Source organism: Eimeria tenella, genomic scaffold (genome assembly GCF_000499545.2).
Source record: "Eimeria tenella Houghton genomic scaffold, Eth_scaff24, whole genome shotgun sequence".
Classification (NCBI taxonomy): Eukaryota; Apicomplexa; class Conoidasida; order Eucoccidiorida; family Eimeriidae; genus Eimeria; species Eimeria tenella.
In genome coordinates, this window is record NW_013542262.1 from 101953 (window position 1) to 124889 (window position 22937).

At 43.8% G+C, this 22937-nt stretch overlaps 5 protein-coding genes across 5 annotated transcripts; 3 read left to right on the forward strand and 2 right to left on the reverse strand.

Moving 5' to 3' along the window:
- ETH_00003635 (uncharacterized protein) lies at positions 1 to 879 on the reverse strand (the record flags this gene model as incomplete). The annotated part of the gene is made up of 2 exons (XM_013374944.1): positions 1 to 306; positions 631 to 879. 2 exons carry the CDS (start codon positions 877 to 879, stop codon positions 1 to 3), a joined length of 555 nt encoding a protein of 184 aa, XP_013230398.1.
- A 1420-nt stretch (positions 880 to 2299) lies between these two features.
- On the forward strand, positions 2300 to 2794 carry ETH_00003640 (uncharacterized protein; the record flags this gene model as incomplete). The annotated part of the gene is made up of 1 exon (XM_013374945.1): positions 2300 to 2794. The coding sequence occupies one exon, from the start codon at positions 2300 to 2302 to the stop codon at positions 2792 to 2794; it is 495 nt and encodes a 164-aa protein (XP_013230399.1).
- Positions 2795 to 4526: 1732 nt separating this feature from the next.
- ETH_00003645 (uncharacterized protein) lies at positions 4527 to 5158 on the reverse strand (the record flags this gene model as incomplete). The annotated part of the gene is made up of 2 exons (XM_013374946.1): positions 4527 to 4716; positions 4959 to 5158. The coding sequence occupies 2 exons, from the start codon at positions 5156 to 5158 to the stop codon at positions 4527 to 4529; spliced, it is 390 nt and encodes a 129-aa protein (XP_013230400.1).
- Positions 5159 to 5900: 742 nt separating this feature from the next.
- On the forward strand, positions 5901 to 9235 carry ETH_00003650 (tyrosyl-tRNA synthetase, putative; the record flags this gene model as incomplete). The annotated part of the gene is made up of 7 exons (XM_013374947.1): positions 5901 to 5981; positions 6309 to 6503; positions 6665 to 6865; positions 7685 to 7842; positions 7984 to 8065; positions 8483 to 8698; positions 8909 to 9235. 7 exons carry the CDS (start codon positions 5901 to 5903, stop codon positions 9233 to 9235), a joined length of 1260 nt encoding a protein of 419 aa, XP_013230401.1.
- Positions 9236 to 10750: 1515 nt separating this feature from the next.
- On the forward strand, positions 10751 to 22918 carry ETH_00003655 (3',5'-cyclic phosphodiesterase, putative; the record flags this gene model as incomplete). Its single annotated transcript, XM_013374948.1, has 15 exons — positions 10751 to 11735; positions 11979 to 12439; positions 12846 to 13000; positions 13543 to 13765; positions 14070 to 14183; positions 15200 to 15334; positions 17211 to 17336; positions 18008 to 18238; positions 19252 to 19301; positions 19618 to 19672; positions 20054 to 20175; positions 21032 to 21208; positions 21814 to 21922; positions 22279 to 22389; positions 22781 to 22918. 15 exons carry the CDS (start codon positions 10751 to 10753, stop codon positions 22916 to 22918), a joined length of 3192 nt encoding a protein of 1063 aa, XP_013230402.1.
- Positions 22919 to 22937: the final 19 nt, after the last annotated feature.

Sequence of the window (22937 nt, forward strand, 5' to 3'; positions counted from 1 at the left end):
CTAACTCTGCTGCTGCTGCTGCTGCTGCTGCTGCTGCTGCTGCTGCTGCTGCTGCTGCTGCTGGGCCTCGTCTGGGGGGCAGACGACGCGGACTGGGGGGCTGCTGAGCTTGTCGATGAAGCTTTCGATCTTGAGGAGTTGTTGTTCGCAGAAGTCTTTGCGTCTTTCTTGACCAATGGTGTCAATTTGAGATTTAAAAGTCAAATTTTGGTACTCGTTGTTTATTTGCTGCCATTTATTGCGCAGACTGGCCAGCAGCTGCTGCCGCTCGGGCTCCTCCATGAGCCGCGTCTGCGGCTTTCCGGCCTGCGCGCAGGCGGGCCCCGAAGGATTAAAATGCAAAAATAAACGCTAAAATGCATTTAATTTCGCTTTATTTCCTCCATTTATTCTTCTGACTGCGTTTTATTTCGCTGCGAAGCGACGCGCGTTTCGCCGCGAGGTCACTCCGCGGCGGATCGCTGGGGTGTACATACACTGCGGTCGAATACAACTCGCGACTTCACTTCGAGTGAAATTGGAGATAAAGAGATTAATTGAGAAATAAAGAATGCAAATTATTAAATAAAGAATATAAAAGGGAAAGAAGGGGCGAAATAAGAGAAAAAACGGGAAAATCGGGGAACTTACGTGGCTGCTGTGCCTGAGACTTCGCACGAAATCGTATTCCGCCTCGATTTGAGACTTTATTTCCTTCAAATAAAACGGAACTTCTCCATATCCGTTTTTTTTCAAAAAGTTTTTCTCTTTTTTGGGCGCCGGAGGACGCGAAAGGATATTTATAATTGCGTTGTAGCGCACGTAGTTCATGTCGGACTTGACTCCGTGGATCTGCAGGAAAGCGCGAGAAAGGCGTTCAAAACGAACCAATAAGTGCATTTAAACCAATTAATTCAGTTTTTAATTCAATTGTTTATTCAATTTTTAATTTAATTCCGGCAAAGAAGGGAAATTAATTCGAAGAAAGAAAAGAAAAATTCTTGCCAAAGAATTTCCTTCCAATTAGCCGCAGAGAATTCCAACAGAAGCCGAACACAAGTTGGGGCAAAAGTAAAACAAATAAATGAATTAAACAAATAAAGGAATTAAATAAAATAAATAAATAAATAAACTAAACAAATAAAGGAATTAAATAAATTAAACAAATGAATGAATTAAACAAGTACATGAATTAAACAAATAAATGAATTAAACAAATAAATGAATTAAACAAATAAATGAATTAAACAAATAAATGAATTAAACAGATAAATGAATTAAACAAATAAGAAAATTAAACAAATAAATGAATACAACCAATAGAAGAATGGGACAAAAAAGAATAAACCAAATAAAAGAATAAACAAAACACGAGAACTAAACAATAAAAGAATGAAACAAATGAAGGAATAAAACAAACAAAAGAATAAATAAAATACAAAATAAATAAAAATAAAATAAAAATAAAATAAAAGCAAAAGTAAAATGAAATAAAAAGAAATAAAGAAAAAGCTTACTGGAGTGTCTTTGGGAATTGGAGGTTTGAATTTTGTTTTTGGCTTTGAAGTTGAAAAAATGGAAAATTGAATTTTTTTAATTTCGTTTTCAATTTCTTTTGAATTCATTAAATTGCTTTCATTTTCTAATTCTTTTTCATTTAATAATTCTTTTTTATTCTCGGATTCTTTTTTATTTAACTCTTTTTCATTTTCGGATTCCTTTTTATTCAATGATTCTTTTTTATTTAATGATTCTTTGTCATTTATTTCTTTTTCATCTGTTTCTTTTTCATTTAATTCTTGTTCATTTAATTCTTTTCCATTTAATTCTTTTTGCATTAATTCTTTTTGAATTAATTCCTTTTTAATTAATTCCTTTTGCATTAATTCTTTTTTAATCTGTTTCAAAGTTTTAATTCTTTTCGCCTTCGCCTCTTTTTTCAAAATTTCTTTTTTTGAATTTTTTAAATTCAACGGAGGCCCCAAAGTGGCTGCAGCCTTTTTATACTGGTGGCCCCAGGGGGCCTCAGCCACGGAGTTTCCTGCATGCAGCAATTAATTAATTAATTAGTTAATTAATTAATTAATTAAACAAACTAAATTAAATAAATTAAATCAATTTAATTTATTTAATTGGGTTTAATTGGCTTTGTTGAAGTTGAATGGGCTGCAGGGGACGGGGAATGCATGCATTCGTTTGAAGTTCAATTTATTTATTTATTTAGTTATTTATTCATTTACTTATTTATTTATTTATTTATTTAATTTAAAATTAAAACAATTAAGGAAAAAATAAATAAATAAATCCGAAAAGATCCCAAATGCCTCAGAAGCTGCTGATCTCTTTCAAAAAACAAAAAAGGAAAAAGTTAAAAAGACAAAAATATCAAAAAGTCCGTTCAATTCAGATTTCCTCCAAGAGATTCTCCACTAATCCCTCAGCAGCAGCAGCAGCAACAGCAGCAGAAGCAGCAGCAGCAGCAACAGCAGCAGCAGCACAGCAGCAGCAGCAGCACCACCAGCACCAGCACAGCAGCAGTAGCAGCAGCGCCAGGACAGCAGCAGCACCAGCAGCACCAGCACAGCAGCAGCAGCAGCAGCACCAGCGCAGCAGCAGCAACAGCAGCAGCACAAGCACAGCAGCAGCACAAGCACAGCAGCAGCAGCAGCAGCAGCAGCAGGGAACTGCGAAGAGCGTTGAAGACTCGACCCACCGGCAACGTTCTGGACGCCCGGCCTGGAGGTGCCTTGGAGTCCAAAAGTTGAACAAGAGGGAAGATAAAGTCCATTATGATTATTATGAAAAGTCTTTTTGAAAAGCTGTTTGAATTTGGGAGAGTTTTGCTGCAGCAGGAGGTTGCGGACGTTCTCTGTGGAAAACATTCTGCTGCAGAAAGCTGCGGAAAGCTGCTGCGCCGCCGCACGCAGAAAGCCCGAAAAAACCCGCACTCGCTCCGATCTCGCGGCTCAAAAGATTTATTTTTCCAAGTTTTACTTTTTTCAAACAGGAATTCAAACAATTAACGCAATAGGGGCTGGCTTCCCTCCCCGCCAGCGGCAGCCTTCCGGTGCGCGACCGCCGCCAACTTGCACGCGTTCGACGGACTCAGATCGCGCAAAAAGGTCTAAGTATTAAACTAATTGCATTTCGAGTTCTTTTTAATTTTAATTCTTTTTTTTCCTCCAGAAAGGCGGGCGAAATTCGCTTGGATTCCGCTCGCCTGGCGAGGCTGTTGGGGTGTCTGTACACCCCGTATCTTGATTGCGGTCAAACCGACTGCGGCCGAACCGCTTGTCACTTTTGCAATTCTTCGTTTATTTGAGGCCTCAAAGGCCAATTTATCTTTTAAATCAAAATTATTTTAACTATTTAAAGAATATTTCTTTTTTTTGCACTTAATTGGGCCATCTACCGCCGCAGCTTCGCCGAAGTGGATCTCGTACGAACCTGCTCGAAGTCGAGGCGCCTGGGCGTTTCAGCAGGAAACCCCAGCATCTGAATCTAAATTTTCAGAATTAGTTTTATAATTAAAAACACTCCATAAAATGGTTTTTGAATCCGAAAAAAATATTGTTTCGGAGACTTTTCACCGTCGATTGAGAGCTGTGTCTGCCGCGGCTGCCATGGAGTTGTTTGCAAGAGAAGCTGGAAACAGAAGAAATTGAATTAAATTAAAACGAAATAAAAGTGCAAATTAAAACAAATAAAAGAGAAAAGATAATTATATTTTTTTGCTTCCATTTGCAGCTTTGTCTTCTTCAAATTCAATACGCCATTTCCTGTCTCATCCACCAAAAAGCGGCATCGCCTCTCACTGCAGCAGCAGCAGCAGCAGCAGCAGCAGCATCCCCACTCCTTCTACTGCTCTCTCTAGCAGCACTAAGAAGAAAACAGAAGTAAAATATCCTTTCGAGTTTTGCAATTTCCTTAAAGACAATTTCAATTTAAAGAATTTCTTTTTTAATAAAAAAATTCTCAATTTCAGTTTAATTCGCAGCGCAGCTGCTAAAGCAGACAAACCCTACAACTCCAGCCTCTAAACCCTAAACCCTAAACCCTAAACCCTAATCCCTAGACCGCCGCCACCAGGGGCAGTTCAAGAGGCCCTTCTCCCGAGTTATTGTCTTTTTTCGTTTTAAAAGTTGGAAATTAAAGTTAATGATTAATTATTTTGAACAGCTCTTGTTTGCTGAGCTTGCAGCGGCGGCTGCGCAGGTGTACGTACACCCCAGCGGCCACACTGCCAGAACCCGAATAGCTGCAGCAGCAGCAGCAGCAGCAGCAGCTGCTGCAGCTGCTGCTGCTGCTGTTTGTTCTCTTATTTGGAGAATTAAAGAAGTTCTTTTAATAAAGAAGCAAAGAAGAATTTCTGAAAAGAATTAAAGACAAAAAGAAAAAAGACAAGTGCTCACCAGCCACCAGGTGTACAGACACCGGAAGAGCCCCCAGTTTCCCAAAAAAAATAAAGAAGTAAAACAACAATAAGACCAATAATATGCAAAATTAAAATAATGAGATAAAGTAACGAACGCTTGAGTTTGCTGCCGCTAGAACTTGGCCTCCGTGGGCTCCTTGAGCCACGGCAGCCGCTGCTGCTGCTGCTGCTGCAGCTGCTGCAGCTGCTGCGGGTCAATTTCGTTTAAGTGAATTACATTTCCTTTTTTCAAGTGCTCGTCGGTCACCACGGCTTTGTAGCCTCCCGTCTTTTCGTTCAGCTGCGCCTGCACTATGTGGTACCTGAACACAAAAGCGCTGCAGCACTTTTATCCGCTGCAGCAGCAGCAGCAGCAGCAGCATTGCAGCAGCAGCAGCACTGCAGCAGCAGCACTGCACTGCAGCAGCAGCATTGCACTGCAGCAGCACTGCAGCAGCATTGCAGTGCAGCAGCACTGCACTGCAGCAGCATTGCAGCAGCACTGCAGCAGCACTGCAGCAGCAGCACCGCACTGCAGCAGCAGCGCTGCACTGCAGCAGCGGACTTGACGAATTCGACGGCCATTTGGAGCTCGCTGTGGAGCTGCTGCGGAGAGAGTCCGAGGGAGTTGCGGCGCAGCAAAAGGCGCATTTGGAAGTAAAGAATTCGCTGCGCCTCGAAGTCGCCTTTGAAGGTTTTCTCGCAGGCCCGCAGGAACTGCCGGTACAGCGGCGCCAGCGCCTTGCTAGGCAGCTGCCCGCTCATCCCCAGCAGCAGCAGCAGCAGCAGCAGCAGCAGCAGCAGCAGCAGCAGCAGCGGGGCGGCGGCGGCGGCGGTGCTGCGGGGGAGGGGGGAGGGCCGGGGGGCAAGTCGGAGGGGAGGGAGGGGAAGGGCGGAAGGTTCGCGGCGGGGGGAGCGGCTGCTGCTTCAGCAGCAGCAGCAGCAGCAGCAGCAGCGGCGGCAGCGGCTGCAGCGGCTGGAGGAGGTCAGGGGGCTCTCGGGGGCGTTGAGGGCGGGTTTTGGAAGGCAAAAGAAAATAAATGAAAGGGGAAAGAAGAATTTATTGAAGTGGGAGCGATTCAGCTGTCTAGACATGCAACTCGCAGCTGCTGCTGCTCGCGCTGCGCGCGACGGGGCTTTGGTTTGCTCCAGCTGCTGTCTTCGGGGGCCGGCTTTTTGAAGCTGAACTTGATTTAAATGTCTTTTTGAATTAAATTAAAGTGCAGATCAAACGAAGAAAGAAGAAAGGAGGGCCACTTCGATGCTCACAGTGCGGCGGGCTTCAGGTGTATGTACACTGCAGCGCCGCGAACGCTTCCGGCGTTCACCTTCACTTTTGCCCTTCAGATCCGTTTGTTTTCGCGATCCTTTCGGCATTTCATTTCCAAATCAATTTAAATTCCATTTTACTCCTTTCGAAGCTTTAAAAGTCCCTTTTTCCCGCCGGATCGCCGCCACAAACTGGCCACTGGGGCCCCCCGCCCCGCCGAAATTCAAGAAAGCCAAAATGGCTTCTCCTTTCACCGGCGGCCTCGCCTTTTGGGATTCGCACATTCAACAAAATGAAGACCTCAGCGAAGGTTCAACTGTGGGTTTTCTTTCTTTCTTTCCTCCCTTACAAATAACCCTAAACCCTATACCCTAAACCCTTGCCGGGCCTCTGGAGGGCAGCGCCCCCTGGTGTTTAGGGTTTAGGGTTTAGCTGCCAGCCCGTGTTCTCCCTCACTTAACTGAGCGAAACGAAAACGCCTGCACACCTCGCATGCACACAGCAGCAGCAGCAGTAGCAGTAGCAGCAGCAGCAGCAGCAGCAGCTGCTGCAGCTGCGTGTGTTGAGTATCTATCGGAGTCCCGTGAATTTTGGACTTCGCGAATCATGATTAATGGCATTATTAGGATTGTTGGTTTGTCTCAGAGGCGTTTCTTATTTCCGTCCGGTTTGAATTTCTCTGCTGCTGCTGGAAAGCCGGGAGCAGCAGCAGCAGGAGCAGCAGCAGCAGCAGCAAATGGCATTCTTTCGGAACTCCCGAAGCCCCGGCCTTCTTCTTTGAGTCTCGAAGAGCGTTTTCAACTTTGTTTAAAAGTGGCAGAAGAATGCGTCCAGCCAGACGTGAGCTCCCGGCTCCGGTGTACAGACAGCTGATTAGAGGGGCATTTGGGGTGTCGAGACAGCTCACTAGAGGGGCATTTGGGGTGTCGAGACAGCTGATTAGAGGGGCATTTGGGGTGTCGAGACAGCTGATTAGAGGGGCGTTTGGGGTGTCCGTGCAGGAGCTGCTGCAGCTGCTGGCCCGCAAAAACTGCCCCACGGCCTACGACGGCTTCGAACCCAGCGGGCGCATGCACCTCGCGCAGGGCCTGCTGAAGGTGCATGCGGTGAACCGGCTGACGGCGGCGGGGTGCCGGTTCGTGTTTTGGGTGGCGGACTGGTTCGCGGGGCTCAACAACAAGCTGGGGGGCGACAGCGAAAAGGTGCTGTGCGTTTTTGTTTCGCTGGCGTGGCCGTTTTCTTTGTTGGGCGCGTTGGTGCGCCGCGCCGGTTGTTTCGCGGGCTTTGTTGGCTGTGTTTTGGCCGCCTCGCCGCAGTTCATCTTTTCGGGCCGCGCTGGCTCGACGCTTGGCGGGCCCCTCTTTTCTAGTCCATTTAGTAGTCCATTTAGTCCGTTTGGTTCCGTTCTTTTCAACTCGTTCGCTTTACTTTGCCCGGTTTGGCTTAGTGCGGTGCTTCGCCTTGATTTAACTGGTTTCCTTTCGTGCGTTTTAGGCTTCACTGTTCTGCTGTTTCCCTTTTGCTGCGTTTCAAACTTCTGGCTCCAGTTTTGTTTTCAATTGCTTTTGCTTGTCGTCTTCAATTCTGCCTTCAGTTCGTGTTGTTTGTTGTGTTGCATTTTGTTTCCAACTATTGTTATTGCTTGTCGCTTTCATTTTACTTCCAATCAGCTCAAATTCAGCAGTCGACACTATTCAAATTCATGTCCTCAACTTAATTCTCAATTCATTCAAATTAAGGAGAATTGAACACATTCAGATTGATGTCTTTAAATCCACTTCGAATTTATTCAGATTCAGAAAGTCGAGAATATTTAAATTTATGTTTTGAATCGTCTTTGAATTCATTCCGATTCCAAAAGCCGAAGAGCATTTGGAACTGCATTTCGAATTCCGTTTTGAATTCTATTCAATTTGAATTGTATTTGGAATCAATAAAAAGTTCCATTTCGAATTAAATTCTGAATTCTACTTTGAACTAAATAAGAATTCTTTTGGAATTCCATTTTGAGTTGTTTGCAGATTCGAAAGGTGGGGGAGTACTTCGTGGAAGTGTGGAAGTCTGCGGGAATGCAAATGCAAAATGTTCAATTTTTGTGGGCCAGCGAAGAAATTGGAAAAGATCCAGAGACTTACTGGAATCTTGTGATGAACATCGCGAAGGCGAACAGCATTTCGAGGTGCGCGGGGTGTACAGACACCTCCTCTGTCGCGTGCCTCTCGCGCGGATCTTGTCGTCCATTTCTTCTTTTCTTTTTTCTTTTTTTAGTCTTTTCTTTTTCTTTTATTCTTTTTCTTCATTTTTGGTTTGTTTTCCGCAGAATTAAAAGATGTTCGCAAATCATGGGACGCACTGAAGGAGACGATCAGCCCGCCGCCCAGATCCTCTACCCCTGCATGCAGGTGCGGCTTGGGGTGTCTGTACACCCGAAGAGGTGTACACGCTGTTGCCCCGCAAGCTGCTGCTGCTTTTGCTTAGCCGCTGAAATCAATTATTATCATTATTACCATTAGTATTATTGTCATTGCTATTATTATTATTATTGTTATTATTGGTATTAGTATTATTAGTATTATTATCATTATTTCTTCTTTTGGCTCAAGCTTGCGGGTGGCTGTCGAGTTGCTGCTAACGGCGTTTGCGCGGTGTACGTACACCTGGTGCTGGGGGAACTACTTCGCACTTTTCTGGCTTCGTTATAAAAGCCGAAAAGTGCAAATAAACGGCGGAGTTCATTTCTACTTGAACTCGCGGAACTACCTTTTGAAGGGCTTGTTCAAATTTGGCATTTGTTTCTTTTTTTGCCTTTTGCGATGCAGTGCGCTGATATCTTTTACTTGAACGCGGACATTTGCCAGCTGGGCATGGACCAGCGGAAAGTGAACATGCTGGCGCGGGAGTACTGCGACGAAGTCAAGAGAAAACACAAACCTGTCATTTTGTCTCACCCGATGCTTCCGGGATTGTTGGAAGGACAGGAAAAAATGTCCAAGTCCAACGCGGACTCCGCGATCTTCATGGAGGACTCCGAGGCTGTGAGCTGCTCCGCGCAAAGCAGCAAGAAAAACGAAAACTAAGGCTTTTCTACAGCAGCAGAGGCAGCAGCAGCAGCTGCTGCTGCTGCTGCTGCAGTGATCTGCATGCGCAGCGCCACGCTGCACTCGCTGGCCTCGGGGCTTGCGGTGTCTGTACACCGCAGGCAGCTGGCGCGGCGTCCGTGTTGTTTTCTTCTGATGTGTTTTCAGGAAGTGAACAGAAAAATCAAAAAGGCATTTTGCCCTCCCGCGCAGGTGCACGGGAATCCGTGCGTGGCCTACGTGGAGCGGCTGGTGTTTCCCGACAAGGAGTTCCACGTGCAAAGGACTTTGGAAAACGGAGGAAACATAGTTTTCAAAACTGCAGAGGAATTCAAAAGGAGCTTCGCGGCGGGCGAGCTGCACCCTGCGGACCTGAAGGCTGCACTTGCGCGCGAGATCAACAGACAGCTCGAACCCGTGAGACGCCACTTCCAAACCGACGAAAATGCAAAAAAACTCCTCCAAGAAATCTCCAAATACAAGATCACCAGGTGAAAAGAACAAAACTGACGCATCGCGCTCCCGCGACCGCCGGTCGCGGCGGCGCGCGGTGTTCGTACACCTGAATTTCAAGTTTCGCCGCCGCCGACCGTTCAACTCGCGACAACTTCGCTTCAAAACTCTAGCTGAGTGCAAAATGCTCGTTTGAATGCGTCTTTTTCGGGTTTTATGATCTAGAAATCACTTTTAGTCGCGAGCAGAGGGCCGCAGAAAGCAGTCTGAACTTGCGGGAAATTCCGCAGCGCCGCAGGGAGCAGGGGCCGCGCAGGTGCCCGGAACTGGTTGTTCCACTGAGCGAATGGAGTTTCTTCTTAACTAAAATACTTCTAAAGCATTTATTATTTATTGTTAGAAGCTTTCACTGCGGCTTTGAAGGCGTTCAAGCCCAGTCAGCTAGTCTCGGAAGAAGGCGAAACCTGCGTTCAAAACTTGAATCGAAGTGAAGCCGCTGGCGCTTAAAGTGGACTAAAGCTGCACTTCGAGCTGCGAAATAAAGCCAAAAACTAATTCAACAATTTGGAGAGGCTTTTGGAGACAGATCTGCGAGTTTCTCATTTTCTGCAAAACTAGGAAATGCAGCATCGAAAAGCAGCACAGCTGCAGCAGGAGCGCAGCGTGAGACAACTGCTGCTGGCCGTGGCTTTTTGCGAGGACTTGAATTACGAATGCAGTTGCAATTAAGAAAAACTAAGAGAGTTGAATTAGGCCTATAGGTGCGAGGCAGCAGCAGCAAAAAGGCGGGGAATTCCCGGAAGTTCTCCGCTGCTGCCGCCGCCGCTGCTGCTGCTGCTGCGGCTGCGGCTGTGTTGCTGCAGCTGCACGCGGCGCAGCAGCGGGGCAGCCCCCTCAGTGCCTCTTTGTGCTTTCTTTTGGTTGGAAAGGACTTGTTGTAGAAGAGCTTTTTGTGGACTTGAGGAATCGGGGAAATGCAAAGGAGCAGCAGCAGCAGCGGGGCGGCGGGCGCAGCAGCAGCAGCAAAAGAGCTGTTTGTGGGGCCTTTTCGTGGGATTTTTGGAGTGTACGTACACCCGAAAGTCCCCTTTTAAGTCAAGATTGGCAAAAGTCGAAAAGGCCGCAAGAGCGCGGCCTGGGGGCACTGAACCGCTGGTCCGCGGCCGAAGGCGCTGCTGCTGCTGCTGCGAGTGCAGCAGCTGCATGCAGCAGCAGCAGCAGCAGCAGCAGCAGCAGCAGCACTCGCGGCCTGCACCGCGGCTTTGGGGGCGAACTTGAATTTCTGTTGGGTTTTTAAAGTCAAGGGGAAAGCCCTTTCGGCGAACTCCGCTAAATGCTGCGCAGGGGCCCCTGAGTGCTGCAGCAGTTGGCCCGCGAGCAGCAGTTGCTGCTGCAGCAGCAGTTGCTGCTGCAGGCTGCTGCACGGGAAGCCGTGCAGATTAGGATGGACAGAGAGGGGCCCGGGCAGGGGACTTGCTGCAGCCTTCGCTCCCTCGCCTAGCCGCTGCTGCTGCAGCGCGCAGCTCTGCTGCTGCTGCTGCTGCTGCTGCACTCTCCATGCTCCCCACGCCGCGGGAGCAGCAGCAAAGGGATGCTGCCTGCTCGCCTGCTGCAGCAGCAAAAAGCACTTCCCCCAGCTTTCCCCACAACTTCAGCAGCAGCAGCTTCGTCCCCAAACTCTCGCGGCTGGCCCGTGGGGCTTCCCCTGCTGCTTCGCCGCAGCCCCCGCAGCAAAGGCCCAGAGCAGCAGCAGCAGCAGCAGCAGCAGCAGCAGGGCTGTCGCCGGCCGGCTCGCTGGCGGCCTCGTTCGCTGCGGCGACGCCAGCAGCAGTTTCGCGGGCCGCGTCGCTGGCAAGGGCTTCCCCAGCAGCAGCAGCAGCAGCAGCATCGCCAGCAGCAGCAGCAGCGTCGCCAGCAGCAGCAGCATCGCCAGCAGCAGCAGCATCGCCAGCAGCAGCAGCATCGCCAGCAGCAGCAGCATCGCCAGCACTCTCGCCAGCTTCTGCTTCGCCGGCCTTATCGCTAACAGTGGCTTCTGTGGCAGTGGCCTCGTCAGCAGCAGCATCGCCAGCAGCAGCAGCATCGCCAGCAGCAGCATCGCCGGCAGCAGCAGCATCGCCAGCAGCAGCAGCATCGCCAGCAGCAGCAGCAGCGTCGCTGTCGCCAGCAGCAACAGCGTCGCCCGCAGCGAGCGCCTCGCCCGCGTCGGCCGCGTCGCCCGCAGCAGCAGCAGCAGCAGCAGCAGCGCGGCAGCACAGCGGGCCCAGGTTCAAAACCCTCGTGGATGTGGTGTTTTTCGAAAGCGGAAGAAAAGCAGCAGAAGCAGCAGCAGCAGCAGCAGACTGGGGAGAAAGGGTTTCGGGAGAAGAGGCAAATTCTGTTTGCTTTTCTTTGCAAGACGGGGATGAAAGCCGCAGCCGCATGATCAGCTGCTTCCCTTCTGCTGCTGCAGCAGGAGCAGCAGCAGCAGCAGCAGCAGCGCCCGACGCTCCCGCCCGCTGCTCCACCTCCGACCTAAACTCCCAAGACGAAGAGTCCTTTGGTCAGCTCCTAAACCCTAAACCCTAAACGCTAAACCCTAAACCCTAGCTTTGGCCAAAATCCTACTCTCTAAACCCTAAACCCTAAACCCCAGGCCTTGGCTTCGGAGCCCCAAACCCTAACCTCAAACCCTAACCCCCAAACCCTAACCCCTAAACCCCGAACCCTAAACCCTAAATCCCAAACCCTAGGCCCTAGGGTTTGAGTTTGAGGAGCGTGGGTGGGGCCTTTGGCGCTGCTGCAGAGAGCATGGAGGAGCAGCAGGAGGAGCAGCAGCAGCAGCAGCTGCAGCAGGTGGGGGGTTTGCTGCGGCTGCGGCTGCCGCTGTGGCTGCAGACCTGCGTGGCCTACATGCGAGCAGCAAACTGCGAGGCCTTCAGCGACCTCTACGGGCCCTACCAAACCCTAAATCAGCGGTTTAGGAGCTGGAGGCCCTTGAGCTTCAAAAGGAAAAAAACTGAAGTGGAGTTTGTGGACTTCAGCTGCCGCAAAGTGCCGCTGCAGACGCTGCTGGGGGCTCTGCTGGCTGCTGCGCTGTTCACGCTGCACTTCTTCGTGGCCAGAAGCTGCTGCGGCCTTTCCCCCAAACTCTTTGCTGCTGAACTTGCATGCAGTTTGCTGCTGCTGCTGCTCATGGCTGCATGCAGCTTCGCGTACTGCTGCCGCCGCTACCTCGAGTTCAGCATTGCGGCCACCACTGCGGCGGTGAGCGCCTCTTTCGCGCTGTTTGCTGCATGCAGCCCCGAGGGGGCTTTTGTTGTTTCCTTTTGCGAATAAAAGAATAAATGCAAACAATTATTTCTTTTGTTTGCAAACAGAAAGGAAAAGCCCTTCCCGAGGCCCCGTTCGGGTGTCTGTGCAGCTCCTGCGCGTGCGCGCGCGCATCTGCGGTGTACAGACACCTCGCTGCTGCATGCAAGTGCTGCATGCGTTTCGGGCGTTTCGGGGCTTTTTTTGCGCAGTTTTTGCAGAATTGATTGCAATAAGTGTTTTAAACGGTGAACTTTGCAAGTGGCGGCAAAAGGAGCCGCTGGGGGGCTGTTTGGGCCGAGTTCAAGTTGCGTTCAAGTTGCAGCGCTGCTGCGGCTGCGCCTTCTTGCTGCTGCCGCAGATCCTTTCCCTCCGAGCTCTTGTCCGCATTGTAGTGACAGCCCAGGCCCTGCAGAGGCCCCTCCTCGCCCGCCGCGACTTCTTCGTTTACAACTTGATGGGAGTTTTGGAGACGGTGCTGCTCCTTCTCATTCCCTACAGCCTCGCGGCCATCCGGTGAGTGTACGTACACCCCAGCAGCTCCGACGGCCGCAGCTGCAGCCGCTTCGCACTTCGCATTTATTTCTTACTCCATTTCTTCCTTAATCCATTTATTGCTTAATGCATTTCTTACGCGAAATCCGTTTGTTTCTTAATCCATTTGTTCCTCTGTGCATTTCTTACACGAAATGCACTCATTTCTTAATGCATTTATTTCTTAATGCGTTTATTACGGGAAATGCATTTATTTCGTAATGCATTTATTTCTTAATGCATTTATTTCTTAGTGCATTTATTTCTTTTGCGCGTTTTGCACATTTTCCATTCTTTTGAAGTTCTGCATTTTCGCTATCCTGCACAGCGCTGCGCAGGGCTTTCATGGGCTTTCTGTTTGCATGCGTTTTTAAAATTCAATTTTATTTTTTTCCTTTTTGCTGCCCCTGACGCTATGATGCGCAGTGTACGTACACCCCGTCAAAGCAACCTTGCGAGAAACAAAGGGAAACATTTGTTTTATTTATATTAATTTGAAATTCCGTTTCTGCGTTTTGCTGCAGCTACGCGTATTGTTTTTATTTGACCTTTATTTCGGTCTTTTGGGCCCTCTCGATTGGGTGTCTCTCCATAAAGGTTGCGGTGTCTGTACACCCGAAAGATGAAGAAGGCTACTGGGCTGCAGCTGCTCTCATTTATTTTCTTTTGGCAGTTCTTGTGATGGTGCTGGACCAAGCTGCCATGATACACGAACACAAACGCCGTGTCCTCTTCTGGAAGCTCAAGGTAAACAAAGGTTTAGGGTTTAGGGTTTAGGGTTTAGGGTTTAGGGTTTAGGGTTTAGGGTTTGGCAGTGCAGGGGCAAACTGCAGCATGAGGACGGTGTCGGGATCAGCTTTGTCGCAGTGTGTGTTTGGCAGATCTCCGACAATATCCTTTCAGTTTAATTAATTTTAATACAATACAATTTAATTTCAATTTTAATTTCAATTTTATTAATTGCTAATCAGTTGCGCATTTGAATTTTCTCATTCTTCCCGCTTTCGCAATTCCGGTGGCGGGCGTCGGTGCATGCGGCTGGGGTGTACAGACAGCTGACGACCGGCTGGACTTGCTGGAAGACCAAATCTTTCACAAACAAAAAAGAAAAAGAGTTCCAGTGCCTTCGACTCCTTTGGAAAGTGTAATTCGCAATTTAGATTTGGTGAGAAGAGGAAGAAAGCTGCAAATCCGCAGCGAAAGACTTGCAAACAGCAAACAGGAGTTGCAGAAACCCGAAACAGCTCTTGCCTCGTTTTTAGGATCCAGCGCGGAAATTAGAAAATAAATGGAAATTAAAGGAAATAAAAGAGAATTTGAAAGAATTAAAGGGAAATTTAAGGCAATTTAAAGAAATTTAAAGAAAGGAAAAAGAATAAACGGATGCGGCTGAGTGGCAGCGGGGAGGTCGGTGGAAAAGTTGAATATTAATTTATTTTTTTATTTCTATTTATTTATTTATTTATATATTTATGTGTGTGCTGTCTTTGAAGACAGTCTTACGAATTTAAAGAATGGGTTTTAGTCATTTTAATTATTTTCGACTTTTGTTTGTTTGCTGCTGCCTCTGAAGGCAGTCTTAAGAATTCAAAAAAAGGACTTAATTCATTTTGGCCCTTATTAATAAAAGGGGGATTTAAATTACTTTGTCATTCTTTTATTGGCAAAGAAAGCACTTAATTTATTTCATCGTTTATTTATGATTAAAAGGAATTAATTCATTTATCATTTATCTATGATGAAAAGAGGAATTAAGTCATTTATCAATTATTCATGATTTGAGAAAGGACCTGATATATTTCATCATTCATTTATTATCAAAGAAAGGGCCTAATTCATTTATCATTTATTGTAAAGGAAAGGATTTAATTTTTTTTATCATTTATTAACTCTCAAATAAAGGGTTTAATTAAATTGAAATCCATTTATTATCAAAGAAAGAACTTAATTGAATTATCATTTAGTATGAGAGAAAGTCTTTAATCTATTTTATCACATTACGAATCAAATAAAAGATTTAATTCAACTATCACCTATTAAAAAGGAAGTCTTTAACCAATTTAACCATATTATTTGTCAAAAAGAGCCTGAATCTGCTTTATTATTCATTTATTTCGAAATGAAGGACTTAATCCAATTTTATTGTGCAAACAAAACTCCTTTTTAATTCCTTGCATGCAGGTGCAAGGGGTGGTCTTGAGCGCGCAAATGGGGGAAGACGAAAGAGCCCGTGTGCAGCAGCTGCTGACGGAGGCCAGACACAACTTGACGTTTTCGGACAACATTTACCAGTTCAACGCGGACACTTGCAAAGACGTGGGACAATAAGTGTTTTAATCTTTAAATATAATTAATATTTGCAAATATATGCCGTTTATTTGCATATCTGTGCACAAAGATCTGCATTCTGCATGCATTCATGTATGTGGCACAACTTGACGTTTTCGGACAACATTTACCAGTTCAGCGCGGACACTTGCAAAGACGTGGGACAATAAGTGTTTTAATCTTTAAATATAATTAATATTTGCAAATATATGCCGTTTATTTGCATATCTGTGCACAAAGATCTGCATTCTGCATGGATTCATGTATGTGGCACAACTTGACGTTTTCGGACAACATTTACCAGTTCAGCGCGGACACTTGCAAAGACGTGGGACAATAAGTGTTTTAATCTTTAAATATAATTAATATTTGCAAATATATGCCGTTTATTTGCATATCTGTGCACAAAGATCTGCATTCTGCATGCATTCATGTATGTGGCACAACTTGACGTTTTCGGACAACATTTACCAGTTCAACGCGGACACTTGCAAAGACGTGGGACAATAAGTGTTTTAATCTTTAAATATAATTAATATTTGCAAATATATGCCGTTTATTTGCATATCTGTGCACAAAGATCTGCATTCTGCATGGATTCATGTATGTGGCACAACTTGACGTTTTCGGACAACATTTACCAGTTCAGCGCGGACACTTGCAAAGACGTGGGACAATAAGTGTTTTAATCTTTAAATATAATTAATATTTGCAAATATATGCCGTTTATTTGCATATCTGTGCACAAAGATCTGCATTCTGCATGCATTCATGTATGTGGCACAACTTGACGTTTTCGGACAACATTTACCAGTTCAGCGCGGACACTTGCAAAGACGTGGGACAATAAGTGTTTTAATCTTTAAATATAATTAATATTTGCAAATATATGCCGTTTATTTGCATATCTGTGCACAAAGATCTGCATTCTGCATGCATTCATGTATGTGGCACAACTTGACGTTTTCGGACAACATTTACCAGTTCAACGCGGACACTTGCAAAGACGTGGGACAATAAGTGTTTTAATCTTTAAATATAATTAATATTTGCAAATATATGCCGTTTATTTGCATATCTGTGCACAAAGATCTGCATTCTGCATGCATTCATGTATGTGGCACAACTTGACGTTTTCGGACAACATTTACCAGTTCAACGCGGACACTTGCAAAGACGTGGGACAATAAGTGTTTTAATCTTTAAATATAATTAATATTTGCAAATATATGCCGTTTATTTGCATATCTGTGCACAAAGATCTGCATTCTGCATGCATTCATGTATGTGGCACAACTTGACGTTTTCGGACAACATTTACCAGTTCAACGCGGACACTTGCAAAGACGTGGGACAATAAGTGTTTTAATCTTTAAATATAATTAATATTTGCAAATATATGCTGTTTATTTGCATATCTGTGCACACATGTGTATACTGGTCTTATATGCATATACATATGTATACAAATATGTGAATATTGTGCCTATAAACATATATATATATATATATATTTATATATGTATGTTATGTTTGAATGGGTTAAATACATTATTTTGTTTTAGTCCAATTTGTGTCAAATCGGGAAGCTCGGGAGAAGTTACAAATGATAATTTGAAGGGAGGGAAACTTCAAATTTATAAACCATTTCCAGAAGCAGCACGCGTCTCTGCGGCTGCTGCTGCTGCTGCTGCTGCGTGTTGCTGGAGCACGCGATCTGCGAGCGTTTTGCATGCAATCCGCACGCGTTTTTCCCCGCGATTTGCACGCATTTTGCATGCATTTTGCATGCGTTGTGCATGCATTTTGCACGCGTTTTGCATGCGTTTTGCATGCTTTTCTGTTCTTTTTTGTTTTTTTTCAGGGTTTCGCGAAGAGCTACGTTTCCGATTTGAGGAGGGAAGGAATCAGCAAACCCAGAAAGCTTTCCCGCATGACCAGTTTGGCCGTGAGGCGGCGGACGCGAGTTTTCGGAACTATAGACACTCTCGTGAGCTTTTATAAAAATAAATAAATTCAATTTTTAATTTATATTTATATTTATATTTATAGTTATATTTATATTTATATTTGGATATTATTTTTGGAAATGCAAATTCGAAGTGCAGTTTGAAAAGCCAAAGTTGAAGTGCAAGTTGAAAAGTGAATTGCAAATCGAATTTGGAATTGAAATTTGAAAATGCAAATTAGAAGTGCAAATTGGAAATTTAATTTGGAAATGCAAATTGGAAATTGGAAGTGCAAATTGAAATTGGAATTTAATTTAGAAATGCAAATTGGAGGAGGCAGCGAGAAGTTCAGAAGGACAGAAAGATTTGTCGTCAATTTTTGCAGCACAAAAGCTGTGAATAAAAGCAGCAAAGGTTGTCAATAAATGCAGCAAAAGCTGTTGAAAAGGGCAGGAAAAAGTGTTAATAAATGCAGCAAAAGTTGTGAATACTAGCAGCAAAAGTTGTGAATAACAGCGGCAAAAGTTGTCAACAACAGCAGCAAAAGTTGTGATAAAAGCAGCAAAAGCTGTGAATAAAAGCAGCAAAAGTCTTGAACAAAAGCAGCAAACGTCTTGAATAAAAGCAGCGAAAGTTGTGAATAAAAGCAGCGAGAGAACGCTGCGAAGCATTAGGGGTGTTGTGGGGCGGGTGTGGTGGGGTGTACGTACAGCAGGCGCTGAAGGAGTACAGCGCCAAGATCGGAGTGGACTGGAGTTTAGATTTTATTCAGTTTGGACGGGAGAGTTCGCGTCCTTTGTTTGAAGTTGGATTTACAATTTTGTCTCCTTTTTGTCTTTCGCCAGATATCAGTCTCAACACGGATATCCTTTCGAACTTCCTAGACGAAGTCAACAACGGCTACAAAGAAAATCCCTACCACAACGCGCTCCATGGAGCCACTGTTAGTTTATTATTCATTTATTTATTTATTTATTTATTTATTTATTTATTTATTTTAATACTTTTATTTAAATAAATGTGTTTAATTTGTTTATTTAAAGTCTTTTGTAAGTCAACAACGGCTACAAAGAAAATCCCTACCACCACGCGCTCCATGGAGCCACTGTTAGTTTATTTATTTTATTTTAATTATTTATTTTATTTTAATGCTTTTATTTAAATAAATATGTTTAATTTGTTTATTTAAAGTGTTGAATGAAGTCAACAACGGCTACAAAGGAAATCCTTACCACATCGCACTCCATGGAGCCACAGTTAGTTGTTTTAATTATTTTTGTTTTGAATTATTTGTTTTGTTTCCAATTATTTATTTCATTTTCCATTTAGTTTTCAGTTTTCCCCATTATTTTTTTCAATTTTCAACTATTAATTTCATTTTGCAAATGTTAACTTCATTTTCCAATTGTTTATTTCATTTTCCAATTATTTATCTCATGTTTTAATTATTAATTTTATCTTTTAATTATTAATTTTATTTTTAAATTATTGATTTTATATTTCAATTGTTTATTTCATTTTTTTGATTATTCATTTTATTTTTTAATTATTAATTTTATGTTTTAATTATTAATTTTACTTTTCAATTATTAATTTCATTTTCCACTTACAAACATTTCCAAAGGCCAGCCAGCAGAGGCAACTCCTCCTCTTGTCTCCATTCCTACTTGGTCATTCTTGATTTGATCTATTATTTACTATTATCATTGTTATTGATGTTAATATTATCATTATTACTATTATTTATTACTATTATTGTAGGTAATATTATTGTCATTATTATTATTATCGTTATTCTTATTGTTATTATTATCATTATTGTTATTATTATTATTATTACTATCATTATTACCACTGTTATTACTATTATTATTATTATTATTACTAGTTATTACTATTATTATTATTCATTTTAATCTGCATTTCTTTTTCATTGTTGTTTTGCGGCTTGTGCAGGTTTGTCACATGACCATTTGCCTTCTTGAGATGCTTCGCGTCCGCGAATTGTAAGTCACGTAGATTTCTCTTTTTGTCGAATATTTTTAGAATTGATTTGTCTTTTTTATTCCTTTTCTTTAGATAATATATTTAGAATTGACTTTCACTTGTGGGAGTCTCGTTCTTATATTTGTGGCTTCTTGCTGATGGTGGGGGTGTTCAAGTTGCGCGAAGACGCGGGGTGTACGTACGTCCAGCTCAAGGGGCTGAGGGCTGAGGGTAGTTGAAATTAATTTTGTGTATTTAATTTTTTATTCTGAGGGTAATTGTAATTAATTTATTTGATTTCATTTTATTTATTTTCTATTTATTGTTTTCGCGCAGCATGAGCGACCTGGAAGATATTGCCGTTGGAATTGCATCTCTTTGCCACGATGTGGTGAGTGGGAGTCTGTGGAGTGTTCTTGAAGGACAGTGGGAGTGGCGAAATGTTATTTTTTGCATTTAATTCAAAATAAATATCTAAATTGTTTCACTTTTAGACGAAAGTTGATTTGAAATTCATCTCCAAGAAGTGTTTCCACGCCCTATCAGAATCGCAGCCCAGCGCTGCGGTGTACAGACACCTGACAGACCACGCAGCATCGCCGCACCGCTTCAATTCACAGCCCCCCTAAACCCCAAACCCTAAACCCTAAACCCCAGCGAATATGTCTTAAAACCCCATTAATATTGTGCTGAAGAGTCGAATTATCCGCGTTTGGGCACTTTAGAGTTCGAACTCGCGCCAGCTGCACTGCGGAGTCTGCTGCCGCTGCAGGGTCACCCCGGGCGAAACAACAACTTCATGATTGCAGCCAACACGCCTTTGGCAATTACTTACAACGACAACTCCGTGCTGGAGAACCACCACTCCGCCTTGACTTTCCGCATTCTCAGCAAGTGCGGAATCCCACGAAGTTCAAATGCATTAATGCCTCAGTTCTTTTATTTTAAATGCCACAAATGCTAAATTCAAATGCATTAATGCTACAATTCTTTATTTTAAATGCCACAAATGCTAAGTTCAAACGCATTGATGCCACAATTTCTTTGTTTTAAATGCCACAAGTGCGAAGTTCAAATGCATTGATGCCTCAATTCTTTTATTTTTAATGCCACAAGTGCGAAGTTCAAATGTACTAATGCCACGTTTTTATTTTAAATGCCACAAATGCCGCAAATGCTAAATTCAAATGCATTAATGCCACAAAGTTTTATATTCTAAATGCCACAGGTTCTAAGTTCAAATGCAAATGCATTAATGCCACAAAATTTTGTATTCGCAATGCACGAATGCAACAAAGTTATATATTTTTAAAATGCACAAATGCCACAAATTTTAATTCGAAATGCACAAGTGCCAGAAGTTGCAGATTCGAATGAATAATAAATGCCACAAATACCAAATGCAAAAATGCCACAAATGTTTAAATTCGAAAATGGCAGTTTGGGCAGCAGCAGTTCTTTTCAGTTTCACAGGCAATTCCGATGAGCTGTGGGACTGGAGTTTGGAGTTGTAGATAATAGATTTAACAAGAATGTGGCAGAAATGGCATTAATAGAATGGCATTAGCAGCTGCTAGTCTTAATGCTAAATAAAAAGCCAGAAAGCGAACAATAAGAAGCAGTTTAAGTGAGCAGGTCGTGGGGACTTTCTTGTGGGCCAAATGAACTGGGGTGTACAGACAGCTGGATTCTGAATAATCTACTCGGTTTTTTTTTTTGTTTTTTTGTTTTTTTATTCTTTCTTTCTTAGGCCTCAGTGCAACATTCTGGAGAAGGCGACAGACTGCGCTTACCGCGCAATTCGGAAGTACATAATTGAGTGGATTTTATCGACAGATATGAAAATGCATTTCGACCACATTAGTGCATTTCGAACGAAAAGAATCAACGGAGAATTCAATATTGCCAGCAACGAAGAAGACAGAACGTGGGCTTTCATTAGCCTCAGTTCTTGAAGCAAACAGCAGTTGCCTGTGCCTTGAAATGAACATAATTGAGCATATAAGTGTTCACATTGAAACATTTTCACAAGTGTAATTTTCCGTATAAAATGGTATTTGAATAGACTCCGAGCTGCTGCTGCAAGATGCGGATACGGAAAGGTTAAAAAGTCTTAATTTGGGTTTAATCAGCTTCATTAAACTGCACTGGTTGAGATCTGAAGAAGTTCCTTTATCGCATGCATTTGAAGTGTATGTACAGCTTCACCGGTGCAGGGTAACTGCAACCGCTTTTGAGTTTTCTGGGGCCTTCAAGCCAGAAAAGAAATACAAATGGAGTGGATTTAAGTATATATATATAAATATATATATACGTATTTATATATATATATATATTGAGTGCAGTGCTAGAAAAGACTTACTTCCGCATTTATCTTTTCATATTTGTACACAGTTGCATCCAGGGAGGCAGACAAACATGTTTTGCAAGTGCACACTTTTTTGCATCTGCATGCATTAATTTATGTATTTTTGTTTTTTATTTGTATTTATTTCTGATTTGTATTTATTTGTTTTCTGTTTTTTACTTCAGCCGCGTTATCTCCATGTGCGTCAAAGCGGCAGACTTGGGGCACGCCGCGACTTGTTGGGAACAGCACGAGGAATGGTGCAGACGCGTGGTGACAGAGTTTTATGACCAAGTGAGCTTCAGTGGATTTATATGACAAAGATTATAAAACATTGACACATGAATGGACAAAGATTGCAAAAAATTGACGAAGTTTGCACAAAATTGACAAATATTGCAAGAAATTGACAAAGATTTTATAGAATTGACAAATATTGCCAAATAATTGACAAATATTACAAAGTATTGGCGAAGACTGTAATATCCAATTGTACAAACTTGTTCATCGCGCAATGCAAGGGAGGCTGCTGCAGCCTGCTGCAGCCTGCTGCAGTGGCTGCTGCAGCCTGCTGCAGTGGCTGCTGCAGCCTGCTGCAGCAACGTGGCAAGAGCAGGACTTTGTAGTGTTTTGTGTTGTTTGCGTTTTAGGGGGACGAAGAGGAGCGTCTGGGGCTTCCGAAATCCTTTCTCTGCGACCGCTCGCTGCATGAGAAGGAATTTGTGTCTTCTCAAGTTGGTTTTATTAATTTCGTCGTCAAAGTGAGTTTTTGTTTGGTCATTTTTCTGTTTTTTGGCGCTTTAACAGCTGCATGCATCTGCTTGGGTGGAAGGAAATGCGCAAATATTTATTAGTGTTCAACAGCTGCATGCATCTGTTTAGGTGGAAGAAAATGCACAAACATTTGTTATTTTCTGTTCAAATAGATATTCTTTTTATGTACCCCCTGCTGCTGCTGCCACATCCAGATGCAGCGCAAACTGAATGTGCACAAGTCGGGGTTGCTGTGATCGGCTTTGCAGCAGCTTGATCTCGAATAGAAGGAGTTAATCCTGAATTATAAATCAATTTAAAAATCAAACAATGTTTCATTTGTGAATTATAAATTAATTTAAATGTCCAATGCGATGAACGGTGGCTGTTTTGCTGCAGCCGCTTTACGAGGAGCTGAAATCGGTGGACGAAATGCTGCAGCTGTCGAAGCGGCAAGAACTTGCGCACATTTGCGTCGCCAACATCGAGGCGAATGCCGCACACTGGCAAAGAGGACAAAAAGAAATTTGGAAATAGTTCTCGAAAGAAAGCGGGG